Source organism: Vidua macroura, chromosome 1 (genome assembly GCF_024509145.1).
Source record: "Vidua macroura isolate BioBank_ID:100142 chromosome 1, ASM2450914v1, whole genome shotgun sequence".
In the NCBI taxonomy this organism is placed as follows: Eukaryota; Metazoa; Chordata; class Aves; order Passeriformes; family Viduidae; genus Vidua; species Vidua macroura.
The window spans coordinates 148,953,001-148,970,666 of NC_071571.1; the positions used below are offsets into that span (position 1 = coordinate 148,953,001).

A 17,666-nucleotide genomic window follows, 5' to 3' on the forward strand; every position below is an offset into this window, starting at 1 on the left:
ACCTCAAGTATAATTAATTTTAAATAACATACATATGTAGCTTTGATGCAATATTATGCCTCCTAAAAATACACAAAGGTCACATCTGCAGGATGCAAAACTGCAGGATGCAAAATATTATCATTGTGTTTTCCTGTTTGGTCGTGACCCTTTCTTAAATGCTGATGGGATGAAAATGACAATTCAGCATAATAAGAGGTATTAAATACAATAAGGGGGGGACGGGGTGTTATTGAGCATTTTAGGGCAGATGAGTTAAACCCTCTTTTGTCTTTATTTCTCTTCCAAAAAACCCATTTGAAACATAGTGCCCACAAGAATGCTCTAAGGATTTTGTTTAAACCATTATTAAACATTAGTTTAAAATATCAGACTTCCTGGAAGAAAAAGTGATATTCTAAGCAGATTCCTTGCTTTCTTCCAAAATTCCCTGTTTTTTTCTAATGCATTCAGCAACATATTCAGTGTTATATTCTGAATTCACATGTTATGTACTGTTAAGCAGATGCTGCTTCACTTCACTGACAAAATTTTCTCAGTAGTAAAGCTGCCTATATATTCTTGCTCATGCAACCCTTCCTGAATGCTACAGCTGGAGATTTCTTATTTAAATGCTTTGAGACCAGAGGGTCAGAGAGTACAAACCTCTGCTCTGAGAGGACTCAGGACTATCCATCACCATTTCTTTGTCTCCATTAGTACTACTTCACCTCTTGTCCCAGTGCTTCATATCTCTGACAGCTTCAAGCCTTCTTCTGATGTCTTGAATATATGTCTTAAATAGCTGATAGTCATTTCCTATTGCTGCCTTTGTCCTTCAGCTTGAGTGGTTCCCCTATCTCCCTCCTGCTGTTCTCCTGATTTATTAGCAGAGAGCAATATTATCTCCCCTTTCCACCTGCACACTGCAAGATTAACCAAACCCAGGATTTTAATTGCCTCTCTCTGGCTCCTGAACACACTAAGAACTCCTCAAGGCTGAATCCATCTTTCCTGAACTAAGGAGGTCTGAGCAAACTTTTCTAGATGAGCAGCAACCAAAAGCCCTGTCCAGTCTCAGGAATTCTTCCCTTCTCTACCTTGTCCAGTAACAACCTTTGCATCTTCCCCAGCTCTACAGGACTGTGATATACAAACATTTGCTGACTAAGACCCTGTCAGTTCCCACAGGAGGAGTTTATAGTTTATAGTCCTGATATTGATCCATACCTACCAAAACAGGCCTTTTAAACTGACCAAGTTAGTTGGAAAAAAATCCCTGAGTTTTGAAGCCATTGATCCGGATCCATAGAGTGGAAACTCACAGGGGAGATTAGACCTAAAACTAGACCCTGAAGGACTTCATCACTGCACACACTCTTACTCATTATTCCCTTTCCCAGAAACTTCATTATTGTCTCCCTGTCAGGCAGTTTCTGTCTCACTTACATTTATTTATCTCTACCTTTTTTCACTTTAGCAGTGACTTTCAATGCAGTACTCAACAAAAGCAGATAGATGAGATTTACTTAGTCCTGTTTGTCTAAAGAAAAGAAATCATCTGTCTTTTAAAAGGAAAATAGCAGTTTAGAGCATTGGCTCTCCTCCAGATCACAATGGGTTTTTTTGATGTAGCTATTTGATTCTACATGGAGCCACCCTCATTCCTATTCTCAGCCTCTGACTTAACAAAATCCCATGAATCTTCCACCTCAGCCACACCACTGTTTCCCTTTATCTCACAGAGTTCCTCCTTTTATAGCTCATTTTATGTTTTAGCTTCTATTTTTACTTCTGCTGATACAGAGTGACTCAATTCATCCACTTAAATGCAAACAGAGAACTAAATGTACCAGGTCATGATAGAACTTGTATGCAGGTAGAGTAGACATGAAAGGGCTGGAATTGGTGATGCCCCGTGTGAAACAATTGTCTGTGCCTTCTGCTGCTGCATTTCACCCAATAAAAATATAAGGAAAAAAAATCCTCAGAAAGATTTTTGGCACTCTGACCCTCAGTTCTGAGGTCTTGTCCCTCTCTGAGAGAGGAAAAGATGTTAAATCTAAGAAGATTTTAAATACCCTTTTCTCTGTCCCCAAAATGAGATTTACTGCAACGTTTAGTCCATGAGACTGCACTTTGTGTCCATCTATAAACAAACTTGTGCAAGATATAGCTCTGAAATTCAGTGTTAGGAGCCTGCTGGGCAAGGATCAATTCTGGTTCCTAATGGAGCACAAGGCACAGGTGTTAACTGAAATCCTTGCACATATGAGGAGCTGGGTGGCAGAGGAACAGACTCCCCTGTGGTGTCACCCACAGACATCCCAGAGCTGGACATCCCTCCCAAGTGTGAGGGAGCAGGACACAGGCTGTGCCTCAAAGCTGAAGGGCAGTCCCCTTTGGGGTAGAACACAAAAGCCTTTCAGCACAACACATCCTTTTGGAATGGGAAGCACAGCACAGTGGGCCAACTGAAATTTTCCAGTTTAGCTGGAAGAAGGTAATGTTGTTCTGTTGGAATCAGACCCAGGAGCCCAGAGACTTCAAAAAATGCTATAGAGTAAGTGAGGAGCACATAAGGAGTGGAACAGCACTTTGATTTACATGATCCATCTCCAGCAGCACAACAATCCTTAGCAGACCCAGACTATCTCTTCCATTTTTTCCAAGGAGGAGGCACACATTTTCCTGATCACCAGTAACAAGATGAGAAATAAATAATTTCCCCACCATATTGGAGCAGTCAGGAGCCTTCTACAATCCTCTGTATTGTTGGTGAGGGACTGAAGTTGTCACCTTTAATTAAATGCTGTAACTAATTTGTTGTTAAGACACTGAATGCAACAATAAACATTTACAGTGAACAGATATCCCTTAGGTCAAATAAATGACAGCCCTGAATGATCAGCCTGATCAGATGTTGCAAAAAATTAATTTCTCCTTATGGAATTACCTAACATAGTGGGTAAAAAAAATCACTGTGATACTGACAAAACTGGAAGAGTGCCCAGAGGATCTGTGAAGTGTCCATCTTTAAAGAAACTGAAAACTCAATTATACAAGGTCCTGAGACATCTGATAGAATTTAAAAATGGGCCAAATTTTGAAGGAGACCCTATTTTGAGTGGAACTTTGGACTAGATGATTTCCTTAGGACCCTTCCAACCTGAACTAACATACAGATCTAAGAAAGCAAAGTCATCTTTTATGTTAACATTCTGCATATTGACTTCTTTCCTAGGAGGAAAGAGGGACTTGGAAGATAAAAGGAAAAATACCTCAAAAATATTACAGATGAGTCTAAGAGTCTATATATATATATATATGTGTGTATCTATCTATCTATCTATCTATCTATATACATACATATGTAAATATTACTGCATATAGGCATGTACACCTAAAGACTTTGGTGCCAGATCTGAATTGGGATTCCTGTCCTGTACATTGCTCAATAAAATATATGTTTTAGAAGTCAAATAAAAGCATAGAGTCTACTAGTTAGCACTTGAATCAAAATTCAGATAAACATGAACTGGAAATAGGAATCCACTTGTAGCTCCATTCTTCTGGAAAGAATCACATAGAAGGTGATCATCTGAGAAGGGACACACTCCTCCTACTCATTCTGAGCAGCAGCTTCCACTGCAGATAGGTTCATTCAGAATCAGGAGGGTTGAGTTGCTCTAAAGTTTGCCCAGCCCAGAGACAGGAGGACTTTCAGGACAGGTTAAGGTAAGACCCAGCAACAGACAGCAGTTCAAAATAGGTGTTTGGGGATAATGGGCTTGGGCCTAATGATCACAAAAGATGTTACCACCCAACATTATCACAGGCTCAGATGTAATCAGACTGCAGCCAAAATAAGCTACCCACAGACAGCACAGTTGGAGCTGATATTTTGTGCAGGCAGTGAAAATCCTCCAATGAAAAAATTCCGAGTGAGTAGCAAAGCTGTATTTCTACTCATAATGAAGCTGCAGAAGAACCTTCAGCCTCCCACTGCAGTGAGTTATGTCCTTGGGTCAGTCACAATTATTCCCAATGCAACCTTGATGGGCATCTTTTCCCTGCCAACAGCTCAAGCAGACTTGGGAGGCTAGAAAAGAGGCACAGTCCCTGCAAATATGTAATATTAAGTCCTTTAACTGGCTGAAAAGATATATCAGACCTCACAGAAAAGCAGAGCTATCACCAGACTGTATTTCCCCTTGATCTCTCACCAGTGCTTCAGAAAATCTTTTATTTATATAAATGCACACATAAACCTTTCTCCAGTGGTAATTACCACTGTGCTTGGATTTCCACAACAATCACAGATCAAATAAATGGACATTAAAACTCACTAAATGTGCAGCAGTGAGAAAAAAGTGATCTCCAGGACTTATTGCACTCCACTAAGCTCCACTGGTTTTTTAATTTGATGCCATATAAAAAGAAAGTTTGTGATTAATTTGGTGTTGGTTGTCAACAGATAACTCATTTGGAGCCCCACAGTTTCTAATACCTTTCTTCACCACTGAACATGTGTTGGAATAAGAAAATTCCATCTAGGAAAGGTGTAATGAATCAGAGCACCGCACAAGAAATGTACAGTTATGTTATTTCAGTTCCCAGAGGGACAGCAGAAAAGTTTGTCTGTTTACCTGGGATCTCATCAGTGCCCCCATTGGTGTGTTTGAACCGGTCTCCTTCCACGTGGACATTTGGACACAGGACATCTGAAAAGCAAAAGAACCAGTACAAAATTATCCCAAGGAAACACATCATTTTGGAAGCTGCAGAACTAACAACAGCTGATCTTCCGGGTTTTGTTCAGAACTTTCACGTGGCACCTCAGCAATAATTCCATCCCAGGCTCTGTCCATCCTAAATGCCCTTCTTCTCCCCTATAGCATAACTTCACAATGGACAAAAGACCCAGTACACTATGTCTGGTTTTGAGCCCCTTTTTGCTGCCTGACCAGACAGGAAGACAGAATAGATGAACTGAGCCTTTCCATCAGCTGGGACAACACTCTGGGTTTGTGTCTTTCTCCTGTCTGTAAATCTGCATGGAAGTCACAAAAAAAAAAACTTAAGGAAATACAGAATGTGCTTCCACTCTCAGCCTGGCTGAAAGGGAAGTTCTGAAAGGCCAGCTGATGGTGGGGTGCTGCCCAAACTTTTCAGAAAGGACAGGTCCTACTCTAGAAAACCTCCCTGACTTTGTTCAAGCAGAAGTTGGAGTTAAATTACTAAAACTTTGCAGAATATCCACCCCTATACATATGTTTTAAAAAGTCATGAAAATACCCAGTCTTTGTCAGCCATTTCTCATGCTCCCAATTAGTGTCAACACAATTGGAGATAAATGCATTTCCACAGAGAACTGCCTAGGTATCCACCCTTGTCCTGACAAATCTTTAAAACAACTTTTATTTATGCTTTCTTTTCCCAGATCGATAGCTTATTGCACTCTTGTAAACAATGAGGACAGGTAGCTCAAGGGATCAGTTTAATGAGAAGAACTGGTGGAGATATCAGGTCTGTACATGTTCAATATTATAATTATAACAATAACAAAGCAACAACAATAGTAACAACAACAATAATAAATATATATCATTATATGTATAACACTGGACTTATTAGCAAGCCATAAAGATGATCTGAGGCCTGAAACACCTCTCCTGTGAAAACAGGCTGAGAGAGCATGGGTTGCTCAGCCTAGAGAAGGGAAAGACCTTCCAGGAAGACCTGATAGCATCTTCCACAAATTAAAAGGAGCTTTCAAAAAGTGTAGAAGGGACCTTTCACATGGGCAGACAGTGATAGGAACAATCTTTTATTACCTCTTAAAGAACTGTAGCCTTACTTTTGCCTGTATTTTACAAATGTCAATGCTCCTTTTGACTCCTCCCCTCCTGCCTGCATCTAAGGAATGAGTATAAATAGCTGGCAATGGAAAGAAGTTTATTGCAATGCTCAATTTCCAATGACTTTCCAGCCACAAAATAATTCACAGAGTCTCAAATGAGGTTGGTCCTTTCCCATCCCAGTTATCAGCACAGCTCTGTATGTCCAAAGGAGCAGAGTGCTGGACTGACAGCACATCCATCAGTCCCAAGGAGCCACCAGGTCTCATTGCCACACCCAGGGCTGCATTGCTGGGAAGGCAAGACAAAAGCTGCCCTCCTTCTGTTGGAGCCTTTCTATGAAACCCCTGACACAGGTGAACATTCTGGTGTCAAAGAGCATTTATGCCCATTTTTTCTGCTCCTGCCAAGCAAAACTCTGAGCAAACACTTGTTCAGAGGATTTGCAGCAATGAGCACCAATTGACAATGGCAGAGACAGTAAAAAAATCTGCACTGCAACTGAGGCTCTGCTAATTTGTAAATCTTTACAGATTTACAGAAGAGAAAGTACAGCTGACTGACCTGAGCTTTCAGCCTCTGCTCCTTTTTACATCCTCTGCTTGCAGTTGCCTTTAAATATGTATTGTTTAAAATTTCTTTCTTGTCTGCAACCTTATATAATATTCTGTCAATCATTTTCTTTATCCAAAATTTTTATCAGCAAAGACTTTGCATTTATATCCACGAGGTTCATGGAAATTTTTAATAGCACTAGAAGTGCTAAATATCCCTTTACAGTTGCACCAGGAATGATGACTTTCCACTGACACCTGCTACATGAGATCAGTCAGCTTTTAATCCATTGTAGAGCGCTACTTTCTAATGCAAATGCAATTCAATACATAGTAACCATGCCTAAGAAAAAATGTACTTTATTAAAGAACAAATGTATTTTATCAAGGTAGTTACCATATCAACCAAACTGTAACTCTACAGAAGAAAATTAGTTTTGTTAGTAATGACCTCTTTCTCATAAAATTATAATTCTTGAATAGGGATACATAATAATTCCTTCTCTGTAATACTTTATTCACTGGTTTCAATATCAAATATTACATTTTTTGTGAGTGAGATCAGGCAAATTGCTCTATACCTATACATATGGACCATTTTTTCAACTTCTAATAGCCTTACATTATCATCATTTCAAAGGCCCATCATTAGAGGGACTAGGAAGCTCTGTGTATGTAAATTTGCAGATGACACCAAGCTGAGTGATGCTGTTGACACACTGAAGGATGGGACCATCCAGAGGGACCTGGACAAGCTCCAGAAGTGGCTCATGGAAATCTCATCAGGTTTAACAAGACCAGGTGCTGGTGCTGCACTTGGGTTGGGGCAACCCCTGTATCCATCCAGGCTGGGGAATGAAGGGACTGAGAGCAGCTCTGCCCAGAGAGATTTGGGGGTGCAGCAGGTGAGAGGCTGGGCAGGAGCTGTCCATGTGCACTGGCAGTCCAGGAACCCCCCGTGTCCCTGGTTTGTAAGAGCTTCTTGTTGAAGGAAGAATTTCTGAAAGTAATTTAACTGCAGATACCCCCTTTTCTGTAAGAAAATCACACTGAAATCTGTTTGATGAGGAGGGACTTAAGCCTTGCTTCCAAACATCACTTTTTAGAACCTTCCCTATGAAAAAAAGAATCCCACAGCTCTCAAACATTTTAAATGCAAGAGACAATATGTCCTACAGAGTATATGTTCTGCAAAGAGACTTCAGAAGAACATGTTGGATCAGGAACATTCACTAACACTAAAAAAACATTAAATAACCTATTGCAATTAAAATGTAACAATTGGGCTGCAAGTTTGGAAAAGTGATCTGATTGTTTGAGTGCCTTTGCCTCCAAGCCATTTCAAAAGAAGTTCAAGGAAATGGGATAGAAAACAAAGGGGAAATAAAAGAGAATGAGAAAGGAGGGGAGAGAAAAGCATGTGGGTGGAGAAGGAGGGGGAGAAGGAGGGAAGGGAAGGGAAGGGAAGGGAAGGGAAGGGAAGGGAAGGGAAGGGAAGGGAAGGGAAGGGAAGGGAAGGGAAGGGAAGGGAAGGGAAGGGAAGGGAAGGGAAGGGAAGGGAAGGGAAGGGAAGGGAAGGGAAGGGAAGGGAAGGGAAGGGAAGGGAAGGGAAGGGAAGGGAAGGGAAGGGAAGGGAAGGGAAGGGAAGGGAAGGGAAGGGAAGGGAAGGGAAGGGAAGGGAAGGGAAGGGAAGGGAAGGGAAGGGAAGGGAAGGGAAGGGAAGGGAAGGGAAGGGAGGAAGGGAGGAAGGGAGGAAGGAAGGAAGTCTTAAAGACAGGGGGGAGGGAAATGGCAGTATTATATCTGTTATAGCAATTCCTGGCTAGGAATGGTGTGATTCTGCTGCCCCTTAGGGCTTTCTATAGAGAAACCTTCCCTGTAAAGTGATAAACACGAATCCCCATTGCCAGCTTTCCATCCTTGTGTCCATAGGACTCTACTGAAACAGTTTCTTACTTTTCATTTTAATTCTTTCAAGGATAAGCAAGCCCTCAGCTGCCAAGGGCTCCTCTGGGGACTGGTGTATAATGAATGCTGAACATGTGTAGCTGTCAAGTTTCACAAGAATAAAGTAGAGAGGTGAGAATGGAAACACAAGAAGGCTAAAGCAAACATTATTTATTATCATGTTTCTTTTTTTTTTTCCCTTCCAGACTGAGAATTTCAGGATTCCAGAATCTCAGCAGCACATAGTGCATTGTCAGAGATTTAGATACTCTGAATCTCCATCATTATTCCATTCCCACAAGAGAAATTTTCTAGTTGTCTCATCCCCTGACATTGAAGTTTAGCCCCTCGTAATCCTGTCCATGAATAAGAGAATGCAGGGCAAATGCAGATTTCCCTAAAAGTTGTCTCCCAAAATTTTACAGGCAGAAAAGCTTTACAGGCAGACAGCCTGGTAAGAAAAAGAAATTTGGGTTAAGGGGTGGGTGGGTTTCATATTCTTACGTAGATAGTATTGCAAATTTTTTCTACTTTGAAATAATTTTCCCATTGAAGATTGAACTTAAAGGGGAAGGGGCCTGGTGAGAAATTTTTTTCTTAAAGTCAAGAATATTTCATGCAAGTAGTTTCTCAGAGGAGCTTTCCCAGAACCCATTAGCTCTGTTCTTTAATTACGCAGGCGGTTCTCTTGCAGCCGTTCCTCCAGCATTTCTAATTCCCTGCAGTCAGTTGATGACTCCTATATATAGTACTACCTTTATTTGTACTTTTCTTTTATAAAACATTGCACATAGACCATTTTATAGCCTCCAAATTTAAGGGTTTTTTCCCCCTCACTCTTTTAAAAGTGCTTCTTTTGAAAGAATGCCTCCACTCTCTGCTCATATTAACCGAATATTTTTTGGCAAATGTTTGTTGTCAGATATTCTTTCACTGCAAATAACCCAATCCATAAAGTGCCACCCACCATGGAAACAAATTTATAAGGAAAAACGTGGCATTTTTTTCAGCTACAGTGGCAGGCGGCCCTGACAGTGTAATGATACTGCAATAGTGTCTGTACTAACATTATAATTTGTAGCAAGGTGTAGGTACAACAAAGCATCACAGCAATTCTATGATTACACCTTGCAGTTTAATGCCTTGTGCAACTCTCCTTTCCTTTCTGAAATCACACTGAATCTTCACACCATGGAGCCTGAAGTCCATCAGTGCCAGGAAAATCACTTGTTTGTGGCTGCTGAAGCCAAGGTTGATTCAGTCTTTTTTCCTTCAAATAATGCCTACATTGATGCTGGATGAGGTTTCCATATTTGCTCTCACACAAAGGCTCTCTGTCACTATAGTGATAGAATCAGAGCATCATGGAATGCTTTGGGCTGGAAGGGACCTTAAAGATTCTCTGTTTCCAACCCCTCTGCCATGGGCAAGGACACTTTCACTAGACCAGGTTTCACAGGGCCCCATCCAACCTGGTCTTGAACATTTCCAGGGATCTAGCATCCACAGCTTCTCTAGCTAACATGTTCCTGTACCTCACCACCTTCAATGTGAAGAATTTCTTCATGCTATCTAATATAAGCCTACTCTCTTCCAATTTAAAACCATTACCCTTTTTCTAACACTACAAACCCTTGCCAAAAAACCCCTCTCTAGCTCCCTTGTAGAGCTCATAAATGCTCATGTGAAATGAAAAGGGAATAGCAAACCCTCACCACCGCACAGCTTTCAGGTAGAGAAAACACAGCCACAGCCCACCGTACTCCTGATAAATCTGTCACATTTTTCCACTAAAACATTATTCTGAAAATGCACCAGCGCCCCAGCTGAACTGCTCTCCAGGCTCCCCTGTCTGCTGAAAAAGTCCCTGACTTCAGTGGGACTCTGGGGACCTGTGTCCACAGGGCTCCCTCTCCTTTTCCAGCACAGTAGCCAGAAAAAGTGAATTTCTGTGTGACCATCCATTCAGTGCTGGCATGGCTCAGCAGATGGTGTGTTCCACACAGAGAGTAAGCAAATTACTGCAGGGCATTAAACCCCAGAGAGCTCCCATGCAACACTCATTTAAGGTCCCAGGCAAGAGGACACTCTTCTTTGAAAGGCTCTTTCTGTAGAATGGAGAAACAGGGCTCCTTCAGAGAGCAATTCAGAGCAGAAACCCAATTTAGGTGCCCTGATGTAGCCCTGAAAAAGCCACTTTCTTCCCATTGTTTCTAGGGGAAATCTAGGAACACACAGTTCCCAAATTAGACATCTATCGAAGGCACCAGAGTTATATCCATCCAATTAAAACAAGCATGGTTGGATGCATTCCTGGGCACTGAAGCCAAGGCATGTTCAAGCCCATATCTATGCTCACAAATGGACTTAGCCTCCAAAACAAGAGGGCTGCTGACCAGGAATACTCCCTGGCATGTTGGAAGTACCCATGTGGGCCCCAGAAATGTTCTAGTGCAGTGTCAGCTTGCCTGAGGCAAAACGTCCCAGACCCCAGGGCAGAGGAGTGCATTCCACTGCCATGGAATGCTTCTGGCCATATTTACAGTTACTAGTTTAGATATAGCCCATAAATATCATCCTTTGCTAAGAGTTCTCTAATACAGATCAAAAGCAACAATGCTAATTGATTTTATGGCCACAGGCCACCAATCCTTAAATGCGTTCAGTGCAAATGGGAAAGTGGGAAGGGGGCTGCATGCACAGCAAAGAAATACTGTATCCTGTTTAAATAGGGACAGTAGGAATGCAGGGAGTTCTGGCATTTGCAAAGCACTTGAAGTCCTTTTGAAGGTAGTAAAGTAAATTTAATAAAAAATGTTAAATTCCTCTTCCACATTTTTTTCCTGTCCTGTCTCACTTACACTGGAGCTCCACATTGGAGAGATGTGACAAATACTGTTTTCCCCACAATGTGGCAGGCTGCACTGTGCATTTATACCATCTTCTCACCCTGGATCTAAGCATCTCTCTCTTCTTTTGTTACTATCAATTGCCTTTTTTATTTTTCCTTTCTCTCTGTCCTGTGCTCTGGATCTTGATTCCAAAAGAGACAATACTAAAGGTAGCTCCCATCCCAACAGCACACAAGAAGTAACAACTACACACCTCCACCAGCACAGGGAATCCTTTACAGCCCATCAGCCCCATCTCTAGGCTGACCCCCATAATCTAACCCTAAGCTCAGCTTCAGACACCCTTTAACGTTTTCTAGAGAAGTTCCTGAATCTTGGTGAGGACTCCTCTTTCCAAAGGATACCTGCACTGCAGGATGCTCAGAGAACCTCTCCCTCTCTAATGCACCCACACAAATGCTAGAAACTCGTCCTATGACTGGCAGCAGAAGTATATTGTCAAGAGGACTGATGCAATTAGCACCATTTAAGTGAGCAGCATACAGAATTAATTTGCACATGCTCCCACAGGGAATAAGTGGCACTCTGGGAACTATGAAAATAGCATCAGGCCTTGGCACTTCCAAGCTAATTTGCTTGTGTCTGCCCCTAAACAAACATAGAGACTGTGTGCCAAGGAGCTTGTCAGCAAACAGCACAAGGTTTTGAGGAAAGCAATTAGCAGCTGCTCTCCATCCAGGCCAGGAGCTGATTGCTGCTCTGGGGCACGAGTCCATCTCCTTCTCTCATTTTGGGAAAGAGGTGAAGCTTCACCATGCTAAGTGTCTTTGATTGGAGTGAGCCACAGGGTTTCTCCTGAGTGACCAACCATTGCCTTAGCAGATGAATTGCCATGAGTATGTCTTCATGCTAATGACCTATAAAATATTGAACAGGATGACAGTATGGAGTTGAACTGGAGCACACCCTCCAGGAGCCAGCAGCCACAGCAGCAAGCCCTTCCCTAGTAGCTGCTCTATTGGCACAGATGGAACATGTCACTCCTGATGCAGCTGCTGGGCTCTTTGGCACAATTTTAGGTGTTTGCTGCCTGTACTTCAGAGGCTGGAGAGAACAGGGTGCTGCAAAGCTAAAAAGGTTTCCTGCTTGGCCTTGTGTCCCAGATAAAGAGCACAAATCAAAGGTACAGCTCACCTGGCTGTGGGGAGACCAAGCCACCCCACCTGCCAAAGTGGGGATCCCGAGAGTGCAGAAAGAAAAGATCAGCACACAGGGCCTCCCTAGGGGTACAGGTGGGAATGAGCAGTCTATGGATGGAACAGAAACCACTCCAGGTAGATTATCTCACCTGCCCACCACCTCACAGCTGCAGAACTGCCAAGCGTAAAAAATTCCATCATTCTCTCTCTCCTTCTCACTCATTAAGGTTTAGAAAATAAAGTTTTTATATTCTTGGATTTTGCACCATTGGACATGGATCAATTCCAATATCCACCCATGTAATGAACAATGAGATTTCTGTGGTGTGCAAGAAGACCCAAGGTAAAACATCTGTGCTTTACACTCCTTTTAAAACTTATAAAGATCAGTACCACACATGCAGATGCTGGTTGTAGAAACAGGAGAAGCATTTCACGAACACATGCAGATCTCTCTTATTTTTTTTTTCCTGTGCTATTAAACAAGTAATATGGAAGCAAAATTCTGCCAGCAGCAAATTTCACAACAGGGAGCTGGTAGCAGCAGTAGCAAAAAAATGCAAAATCTCTTATAGCAACAACTGATTTTAGGATGGACTCAATGTTATAAAATTCTATCAATATATGAGAGATGGGGGGTTTTATTTGGTTTTAAAATAGCAATTCTGTGTTAGTCCTGTAATTGAAACAACTGGGATGATTAAAAATAAACTTGGTGTGAAGCTCTGGTAGGTTGGTTCTCACAGAATAGGAACAATACAGTATTTCTGCTATAAAACCTCATCAATCTCACTTGCACTGGGCATTCACCAAAGGCACATTCCCCAGATGAGTCCAATGGAGCAGTGCAGCTACAGATCTGCTGAAGCCATCAGTTCCCACTGCTGGCTGGAGGGACAAGACAGTCTGTCCATTATCCTCCCATGTGCCACAACATAGAGACAAGAGCATGGAGTCTCCTCATCTGAGCACTGCCAGAAAGCTGAGATGTCAAGTCACAGTTTATAATTGATTTTTTTCTTAAAAAAAAACCCCAAATCCTGGGCAGACCACAAATGTTATTTTATTTGTTAAATTTCTATAAAAGCAATTACTTGTCCAGAATAATAACAAGAAATCCATTCTGTAAAGCATTCTGTTCCCTCACAGTAGTTCCAAAAGTGAATTAATTAGAAGCAACTTGTTTCAAAGCTCATGGCTTTTCAGCTGATCAATAAATATACACTAGCTGTTCTCAAATAAGTTCCAAGAGGGAAATATAGCTCAAGGATGAGTTTAAGAGGGACTCTGACTGCCATTACTCTTCTGGTGTAATTATACAACTGCAAATTGAACAGTATCTTCTTCCATGTGGGTATTTCTGAGGGTTACTGTAACTGTGGCTTTGGGACTCTGACCAACAGCAGTATAAATATATCATAAGAGGAAAGCAAAGAAATTTCTGTATAAATAGAAGACATGACTCAGCAGGCTAAGAGTTGGGTTTCATTTTGTAAAGAATTGTAACATCACCTTTGCAAAATGGAGAGAGTTTAAGAAAAGTGACTTTAGTTTCCTCTTAGAAGAAACCAGGTTAAAATCACATTCTGGCTGCTATTTTATGGATGCACCTCAGCAAACTCAGAAGTTTGCCTGGTTGTTGTCCTCATCCTGTTGAATTTGGCCTTTCCTGGGCAGGGCATGGAACTGGCCACACAGAGGCAAAAGGTAGTGGCAGGCATGTGCCAGCCCCAAGACCAGCCAGAGAAAACAATGGGGCACTTCTGCAGTGATACAGATCTTCATAAGAGATTCTTGAAGAGGATCTGATAATCTAATGGGATTAAACCTTGGGAACACCAATGGAAACAGCTTGAGGATGATTGGTCATGTGACAAAAAGGACTTGTCCAAAATCAGATGCCACCAAAGCTGCTGGCTCCCAGAGCTCTATCTCTGCCTTCCAGGGTGCTACAGAGTCCATCAGGAAAAAGAAATTACTCAAAACAAGTGAAGGATGGCAGGAGCAAGCTCAGTGTTCACTTCTTTACCTCCAAAGGGTTTAAACAGACCATTGATACCTGTAAAGGTCTTAACAGATTTAAAGACCTTTAGGAGACCATCTGGGTTTTTCAGCTTTCAGACAAACCTAAAAACAGCCAGGTTGAAAGCCTGGGCTCACTTCTGACTTAAATTTTGAAAGATAACTTCAGTCCTATGTTAATTTTATCCAAACATCTTGATTCACGTGCCAATTCCAAATATGCCACCAGGCCCAAACTTTCTATGGAGGTTTGCATAAGATCTGGGTGCTTCCTTCCCATTGCACTTCAGCAATCTCTCTTCAGAAGCCTAAAAGCAGCCAAAAGAAAAGCAACTTAACCAGAAGTGGTTTTGAGGGCATCTGCCCCCTCCACACTCTGCTAAACAAAGGATGTGACAAGTGGAGCCTGGAAAATAAGAATTTGTGAGCAATAAATAAAAGCAGGCACAACCTGGGCTACGTTACTCAAGCCAGGTGCACATAGTTCAAATGCCAATTTCCCGTTTCTTTCCCCCAACTGAGTTTTCCCTGCTCAAAAATGTTAACCACTCATTTTTAAGGAGGTCTAAGAAGATATTTCAGACAAGACAACTGTGCAGGAAGGGAAAAGGGAAAGAGTCAAACTGGAGCACAAAAAAGAAAGGAGTCAAGCAGGAGAAAGCACATGGGCATCAATCAGCATCTATAGCCCTGCCACCTCTGACTACTGAGATCTTCAATCCCCACTAAAAGCTTATCTGTGCCAGGAAAAAACCCATTTATCAAACCCTCTACATTAATACAGGGCTGCCACACTGTGTAATACACCTGTGCTGTCTTATTCACACACCTGGAATCAAATTGTGCTATTGTTGTGCCAGTCTGCCAGCAGCACAACACAAGCCTCCCCACAGACATGCTAGGATGAGTTAATGCTGTAAAACTTTCAGCTACCCAGCCACAAAAGGTATATCCCAGCTTGAGAGAATCTGTGTTTCCAGAGGACCTGCAAAGTCAGCCCAGTGGTACCTGTCCCCATTGTCCCTCTCCAGGGAGCTGAGCACACTGACTCTCCAACGGGGAACATGGTTTGCATTGATTTTTTTAAAAAATATATTAAGCAATTGATATTTTGAACCAAAATCAGAACTTCCCCACATTGCAAAAACCCCTAAGTTCAAAATAAAGCATTTTAATAGCTTCAAAGATTTTTCCCCAATCCTTCTCCATGATCAAAAACTCATATAAATTGGTTTTGCCCAGCAGTTTTGATCTTGATGAATTAGCATTTTCCCTATGACAGGCATTTAATTAAGAGATCCCAAATCAATTCTGAGAGGTTTCTTTTCCTCCAAAACACAGTGTCTGCTAGCTCATGCACCTAGGGGTGTATACTGTGGGAGGGGGATAATTTTACCTGCTGTCAGCTAGGAATGAGAGATTTGGAATTGATGTTTCAATCTGAAATAAAATTAAATTGCAGGCAGAAGTACAATGTATTAGCTCGAGAGCTTCTGATGAGTCCTGAAGGACAACATTCAGCATTGTGGTCATTGTGCATGCAAGTCTCCAGCCTGAGAAGGAAAGGGGTTTCAGAAAATTTCTTGTGGCCTCAGGAAAGGAGATTTGCTGTATTGTATCAGATGCCTCAGAAGCAGTTCAGCAAGTTTTCTGTAGTAAAACTGATTCCCACAAAGTGTTTTTTTCAGGGTCACCAAACATTTTAAAGCATGTCCAACAGGCTTGAGTTTTTTAAAATACTTTTTTATTTACACATCCCTAAATTTTTCCAAGGATCTCTGAAACCTGCCTTTCAAATTAGGCCAAAGATCAATTCATTTCTTTCCTCTTGGACTTTTTTTTCCCCTCCCTAAGTGATGTTTTTGCAGAGGATATGCTGGGAATTGCTGCATCAGGTGGGGATGCATAGATGGGAAATGGAATTTCACAGTCAGTTCTGCATCACTTGTTGTGGGGATCCACTAGGATTCTCTTCAGCACAGCCACTTTGGGGGTTTCACCTTTGTACAGTGCTAAAGTGAAGATGCTCTCATTGCACCAAAGAGCCACACAGGCACTGAGAACCAGCCAGACTCTTCTTCTTTGATGCTTTTTTAACCCTGTCCTAGAGAAGAACTGACTCACAGAATCATTAAGATTGTTAAAAAACTCCAAGTTCATTGACTCCTACATTTTAACCACCATGTCTATTAAACCATATCACAAAGTCCACTCATTTTTTTTAAATTTCCACTGATGGTGACTCCACCACTTCCCTGGGAAGTCTGTTCCAATTCTTAAAAAGTCTCTCAGTGAAGAATGTTTTCCTAATATCCAACCTATCTTCTTAGGTAATCTTCCCCCTTTCTGCATTGGCAGAAAGGTAGATTATATCCTGTATAGTTGATGCCTCAAAAAGTAATTCTTGGAGCTCTTTAGCAGTTATTTCCCAGACTTTATAAGGGAGTGTATTGGGCACAAAGCAAAATAAAATCAAGGCCAGAACTTGGCTGGAACATCCATGTGTCTCTGCACACAAAGAGAGAACAGCCAGGAGGGCTCACAAACACCCAGTAAAGGACAGGGCAACCAGCTTTGGTTTTTTGTCAGGGAGAACTAGGGAAAATCAATGCTGAAGAGTCATTCCCAGTTGCCCATAAGATCCAGAAGCAATGGAGAAGGTATGGGTGCATGCTACAGAGGAATTAGACATCTGTGCAAGTACTGAGCAATCAGAGCTGTTATTTTGCCTGGATCACAGATTCTGTCCCTCAAGGAAGATGGAAAAATTACATTTCAGCTTTACTTCCTGGGGAAGTTGCCTATTCAGCAAGGTTTGACTTGCAGTTATGTTATCCATGCAGAGGGAGAACTGGAAGAGGAACTAATGTTATCATAGGAACTGTAATCCTAAGGAAGTTCCCAGCTTCCTTTTGCAGCTCCTCCCCTCTTAAAGAGCAACTTGAGCCATAAGTGTATGTGGTGAAGGCTGGTGCAAGTTTATCTGACATGGCTTGCTGAGGTACTGACTTTGGGAGTGGATATTTTAGGTGCTGACCTGAAGAAGAAATTGTTTCTAGGTGAGGATCATGGTCAAAAGTTTGAGCTTGCAGAACTGTGTCAGGCCACATGCTAGGCGTGGGACTTTCTGTGTGAAGAAAGGAACAGTGAAGTCTGCTGCAAGAAAATGGCTAGACACATTAAAGCTTTTCATTAGCACTTTCTGATAAGATTATAAATATTCTGTATAATTGCCATAAGTAGAGTGGCCAA

The 17,666-nt window shown here is 41.8% G+C and overlaps 1 protein-coding gene across 1 annotated transcript in view; it reads right to left on the bottom strand.

Moving 5' to 3' along the window:
* Nucleotides 1–17,666, bottom strand: part of COL22A1 (collagen type XXII alpha 1 chain) — a 200,051-nt gene that overhangs the window by 161,664 nt on the left and 20,721 nt on the right. Inside the window, exon 2 of the mRNA XM_053982357.1 lies at nt 4,629–4,703. Within this exon, the coding sequence (XP_053838332.1) occupies nt 4,629–4,703 (75 nt within the window). The remainder of the gene's footprint in view (nt 1–4,628; nt 4,704–17,666) is intronic.